Source organism: Procambarus clarkii, chromosome 2 (genome assembly GCF_040958095.1).
Source record: "Procambarus clarkii isolate CNS0578487 chromosome 2, FALCON_Pclarkii_2.0, whole genome shotgun sequence".
Lineage (NCBI taxonomy): Eukaryota > Metazoa > Arthropoda > Malacostraca > Decapoda > Cambaridae > Procambarus > Procambarus clarkii.
The window spans coordinates 45394637-45401263 of NC_091151.1; the positions used below are offsets into that span (position 1 = coordinate 45394637).

The window sequence follows — 6627 nt, forward strand, 5'->3', positions numbered from 1 at the left end:
TTTTGATGCAGTTAATTAATATATTGCGATAAAGCTAGCAGATTATTTAACATATCTGAAATAAGAGTCGTTATTTGTGTTTGTAAAAGTATCAGCTGTCTTTATTAGTAGTAAAGTTTGTAAATAAAACTAACTTTAATAGTAATCGCGAGTGTTGTCAATATATTATGTGCAAACTGTTAGTTGTACACCTGCTGGTCACTCATGGACCCGCTGGTTATATTATTCACCTGTTGGTCAATAATATAACCAGCGCTGAATATATAATTCAGCGCCGTGGAGAGGGAAGACCTGCTGCATGGGTAACAGCTTCTCCCCCGAATCAACCTACCCTGGCTTTGCCCCCTGGTGAGATCATTCCAGATCGACAACCAGAGCGCAACTCCATATTCTCCTGAGACTGATGGACGCCTACTACTACTACTGTTGGTCAATAGTATCACTAAACTTCACGTTTCTTTCTTCCAATACAGGTGAAAAGCCGTACATGTGCACTGTGCCAGGGTGTGGGAAGGCCTACTCCAACTCCTCCGACAGGTTCAAGCACACAAGGACCCATTTCGTGGACAAACCCTACGAGTGCCGCCATCCAGGCTGCGGGAAGCGCTACACTGACCCATCCTCCCTCAGGAAACACGTCAAGATATACGGTCATTACCGCCGGCCGGATGACCAGAGCCCTTCCTTTTCCGTGCCCCCAACCACACCATCCGATCTCTTGGATCCCTCCGTGGCTACTTCGGCTAGGCTTGACCTCTCGCCTTCTCCCTCTTCTTCAGGGTCATCGCTCGTCCCCTCTCCGGTGCCCTCTACTCCCTCTCCTTCGCTACTCCCCCCGACCTTGTTCTCAGGGGCTCCGACGGGGCACAGCATCGGTATGGGGGCGGCTGGTATCCCCTCTTGGGCACCTGTGACAGCGGCGGCGTGGACGGTGGCGCTGCAGCAGTACCAGGCAGGGCTCTTCCTGCAGGGAGGGGCTGGGCTGGCAGGGCTCGGGGGACTCCATCCTCATCCACACATGGTGGAAGAGGAGGAGGAAGAGGACGAGGAAGAGGAAGTGGAGACAATGGATACGGCAACGGCTCTTGACCTATCCATGTGTCCCTCACCTCTTGACCTCTCCCTCCCTTCCTCCCGTTCCAAGCACCAGTAACTGCGCAGGAACGGTGAAACAACAGTGTAACGGCAGCCTCGAAACGGTGCAACGAAGACAAACCTGGAATTAGTCATGTATTAAACTCCAAATACGACAGACTAGTTGAATAGTTACAGACGAAATGGGTCGCAACAGACCAGCTACATTGGCTTCTACCCTTAGTCTTGTCCAGCGCCTCTTGTGCACCCTCCAGAAATTTAATTATACAAACATTAATTTGTGCATTCGAAATGCGTGAATTTATTCCATTTAGTGTAAAAACATAATAACATCTTTTTTTTTAAATTGCTCCAAGACTTTACATCAAGAAATGTTGATTGCTGGACAAGAGAATGTAAGCAAACCTATGAAAAGATGTATATGTATATATTTAGATAGAAACATCACAGTGAAAATTACATTATATATATATATATATATATATATATATATATATATATATATATATATATATATATATATATATATATATATATATATATATATATATATATATATATATATATATATATATATATATATATATATATATATATATATATCTGTGAGGTTTATATATAAACCTCACAGAGGCGATGGTTCTGTCTCCAGTTCGTCTTTCGGACCAAACTGAACATTTTTATTTACACTTTAATCGCTGACTTGTGTCAAAAGACTTTATACCCAAACTAGGAAAAATCTTGAAAATATTTACTTCATAACTGAGAACTGTACAAAATAAAATGGTATTCCTCTTAATCATCTGGCCCGCCCGCGATGCATTTTTGAGCTCAGAAATAAATCGAAGCCGCTGACTTTTTTGATCGTGTAAATACCAAAAATAAGTTTCCATTCGTTCTGGGAAGCTCTTTATGTGATATCAAGTGTCTTCTTAGGATATCATGTGTGTGTTCGTGGTATATCAAGTGTCTTGGCGGAATATCAAATGTCTTGGCGGGATATGAAATATCTTGCTGTGATATCAAGTGTCTTGGTGTGATATCAAGTGTCTTGGTAGGATATCAAGTGTCTTATTGTGATATCAAGTATCTTCGTGTGATATCAAGTGCCTGTCTCGTAACAGAGATGCATCCAGTATTACCATATCAAACCGTCCACCAATTGCGCAGTAGGCTGTCTGGTAAAACTAAGTTGTACCTGTACATATATAAATACACAATACTCGACATTTTTTTTTCTGACTATAGAATACGTAATCTCTAGTGAGGGGGGGACTGCAGCGTGTGCATATCGAAAGGAACTTTGTGAAACCTGAAAAATTAGCTGTCCGTGCTACGCAGCAGCGGTGGGACAAGCAGTTTTTTTTTCTATCACAGACGTGGCCACCCATTTATACAATGCTAATCAGCATTTATATATTTTGCTTTTTCGTCCGCCGTCCATGGACAGGGTTTGAGAGCAGACAGTGGCTGGAGAGACGAGGTCACCAAGGCTCTGTATCCAAAATCTGTCTCCCGACAAATAGCCTCGTTGTAGAGTCCAAGGGGGCTTCTGTTCTGTGTTTCTCTCGTGAAAAACGGGTGAGAGCTATGAGGAGGTGCACGGAGGTGAGGTGTATAAGAGAAATACAGGTAGGTGAGGTGAATGTGGGAGGTAAATCGAGGTGAGAGTTATCGAGGAGTATCAGGCTCTGGAGACATTTTATCGAGGAGTATGAGCCTCTGGAGACATGTTATCACGTTTCTGTCTTCCGCCTCACCGCCATCCATCTCCATCACCCCCGTGGCACTCTCCTTCGGTAGGTGCCGTCAAGAACGTCTACTTGACTACAAGGACGTCTTGGTGGCTACTTAGACGACCTGGACATCTGGGAGGCTACACAAACGTCTACCCAAGTACATAGAAGCCATGACGGCTACGATATTGAAGAAGTCACGTTGAGGATGTAATTGTATTTATTATATATGTATATTTTTTTCTGAGAGAAGCCTATTTGTATTGTATAAATTACAAAATTGTATAGATATAATATTTTCACATAATGTAGTTCTAATACAAATTGAAAAACCAAATTTCGGTGACGTAAAACCATATAACGAAAAATATATGATTTCCTGAGCTACGGTTCAAGAGAAAGTGACAAAATCGCCATTATAACTATACTTCACAAGGGTGAGAGTCGTCGTCCTCCTTCACAGTGCCTTGAGCTTAACAGTATTATACAAAGACCTGGGATATTGATAATAGAATAATAACCTCTGTATATATATATTTTTTGGGATATTCTCAAAACGGACATTAGGCACATTTCTGTTACATTTCCATTGATTTTCTCTGTTTCATGTCCCAATAGCTGGCGAACACGTTTCGGTTAGGAAGTATTTGAATATTTTTGTTTGCTAGTTGCCCCGCCCACTTCATCTAAGCTGACCAATCATACGAAAGAGATGTAAAGTTAATTTCTGAACTCCACCCCCTCTGCTAAACAGACCAATTAGTTTAAACTAATGCAACTGAACTGTGCCTCTGGTCGAATGAAAATATTCTGGATTATCATCACATATTTATCTATATTTTCCAATAAATATCGTTGTGTTTTTTTATGTATCATTAGGTTTTATCCCGAGACATTTAGCTGGCAAAGAACAAACCTATACGAGAAAAATTCGAACAAATCCAATTTTAATATGTAAACGTGTTTTCACTATAATTTAGGGAAAATAACTGCAACAAAATTATTTTACATTGGACTTCAAGGTTTTATATATATAAAAAAGTATTTACATGCTCTACAAAAGGGGCTGTCCAATTACTTTAATACAGATGTTAAACCTTTTTTGAGAACCTTAAGCACTTGCCCCCCCCCCAATCATCCGCTCTCTGCCAGCTGAACTCGATTCCGTTCTAGTCATTATATTTTTTACTGCTTTATTAAATTTAGAAAATTGTAATTTCTTGGTCTTTTAATTTCCTTCTAAAGATGTGGACTGTTGATACTAATGAGGAGGTGGGTCAAGGTCTCTGTGCACAAGACACAACAGGTGAGAATGGGTGATATTACAAGGAACTGATATTACATTCTCTTGTTGACCAGGCCACACACTAGAAGGTAAAGGGACGACGACGTTTCGATCCGTCCTGGACCATCCTCAAGTCGATTATCTTGATCGATCCAGGACGGTCCGAAACGTCGTCGTCCCTTCATCTTCTAGTGTGTGGTCTGGTCAACATACTTCAGCCAAGTTATTGTGACTCATCGCCTGCTTACATTCCCTTAATATCATTCCCTCCCTTAATATATCATTAAGGGAGGAATGACACAAAATGGGAGAGAGATTCCTCAGAGAAAGAGAAATGGTTTCTCAGAGTAAAAGGAGAGAATCTTCATAGAAAGAGAAGAGGATCCCCAGAGGAGGAAGTGATTCCTCTTAGAAAGAGAAGAGGTTCTTGAGAGAGGAGTGAAGTGGCACTAAGTTCCAACAATCTGGTTGTAGGAGTAGTGTGTGGTTTCAGAGGAAACGTTCCACAGCAGCAGAGGGAGTTGAAGACCCTCAGACATCTACACTCCTATGTAATGGAGATTTTTAACCCGTAACACAAACAAGTTGGCGATTCTAACATTGCAAGCGTAACGGCAGCAATTTAGTGACCTTATAGAGTACATTTCTCTCGTATAAACGATACCTCTAGATGGAACAGTTTAAATTAGATAAATTATTATACACCCAACCCTTTCCTGTTGTTAGTTGTGCATCATATTCCCATTCTGTGGGTGGTAGCGGACCCCATGTTCTTCCTGTGGGTGGTAGCGGACCCCATGTTCTTCCTGTGGGTGGTAGCGGACCCCATGTTCTACCTGTGGGTGGTAGCGGACCCCATGTTCTTCCTGTGGGTGGTAGCGGACCCCATGTTCTTCCTGTGGGTGGTAGCGGACCCCATGTTCTTCCTGTGGGTGGTAGCGGACCCCATGTTCTTCCTGTGGGTGGTAGCGGACCCCATGTTCTTCCTGTGGGTGGTAGCGGACCCCATGTTCTTCCTGTGGGTGGTAGCGGACCCCATGTTCTTCCTGTGGGTGGTAGCGGACCCCATGTTCTTCCTGTGGGTGGTAGCGGACCCCATGTTCTTCCTGTGGGTGGTAGCGGACCCCATGTTCTTCCTGTGGGTGGTAGCGGACCCCATGTTCTTCCTGTGGGTGGTAGCGGACCCCATGTTCTTCCTGTGGGTGGTAGCGGACCCCATGTTCTTCCTGTGGGTGGTAGCGGACCCCATGTTCTTCCTGTGGGTAGTAGCGGACCCCATGTTCTTCCTGTGGGTGGTAGCGGACCCCATGTTCTTCCTGTGGGTAGTAGCGGACCCCATGTTCTTCCTGTGGGTGGTAGCGAGTAGTAGGGTGTAAGCGCCACAGGTCCCCATTTTTTTTTTTTTGCCAGAGGACCCCTGTGGGGTGTAAGCGCCACAGGTCCCCATTTTTTTTTTTGCCAGAGGACCCCTGTGGGGTGTAAGCGCCACAGGTCCCCATTTTTTTTTTGCCAGAGGACCCCTGTGGGGTGTAAGCGCCACAGGTCCCCATTTTTTTTTTTGCCAGAGGACCCCTGTGGGGTGTAAGCGCCACAGGTCCCCATTTTTTTTTTCAGGTCAAATATCCCCTTGGGGCCCAAGGGTTTCAGGTAAATTTAGAAAATCCCCTGTGGGCCCCAAGGGTTTCAGGTAAATTTTGTCAGTCACAGATTTTAGAAGTAAGGATTTCTTATGAGAAAAATAATTTCCGAGACATAGAAGTTTGTTAAGGCCTTATGGGACAAATTCAAATAACGTATGTAGCTCTTTAGGGCTTCCAGGAGAACTCTACGGACATATTTTACATGTTTTCAACTTACAAAATCGTCTATGTAAGCCTTAGTTATTCATATAAATTTAGAAAATCACCTGTGTAAGTCATTGTTTTCAGGGTTTCGTACATCACACCCCCCTCCCTCCCCCCTTACCTCGCAATCTGTCGCGTCACCTTTATTTACTTTGCGCCCAGCCAGCCAGTCGGCTCTTAATCTTATCTTATCTTCATAATATCTGGACCGTCCCTCCTCTCTCTCTCTCTCTCCTTTCATTCAGTTCAACTATTTTCCAACATCGTATGTTTGCTCCTTTTCATTAAGCAAGTCAGTATGTTTGCTCCTTTTCATTAAGCAAGTCAGTTTTACACAAATAAATCATGTTAGTAAGCAAGTTCTAGCTCACGTTCCCCACCTTAGTCCCCTGTCGTATAAAGAATACTATCATTCCAATCCCTCTAAAATTTAAAAATAATCATATTTCAAATGTAGTTCAATACAGTAATTAGTTACCAAGCTCCAGCTCTTGTCCTCCGCCTTAGCTCTCTCTCGTATCTTCGTTAGTATCAGTCCAATTTCCCTGAAATTTCTACCCTCTGTATTTCAGACATAGTTTAGTAAATGCAAACAATTATCAAACTCTAGCTCTTGTCCCCAGCTTAGTTCATTTGTACAAAATCATTAGTAACAGTCCAAATTCCC

The 6627-nt window shown here is 43.0% G+C and overlaps 1 protein-coding gene across 1 annotated transcript in view; it reads left to right on the forward strand.

Moving 5' to 3' along the window:
- Positions 1–1559, forward strand: part of LOC123762437 (zinc finger protein GLIS2-like) — a 21247-nt gene extending 19688 nt beyond the window's left edge. Inside the window, exon 5 of the mRNA XM_069325226.1 lies at positions 474–1559. Coding sequence (XP_069181327.1) covers positions 474–1153 — 680 coding nt within the window. The 3' untranslated portion in view covers positions 1154–1559. The remainder of the gene's footprint in view (positions 1–473) is intronic.
- Positions 1560–6627: the final 5068 nt, after the last annotated feature.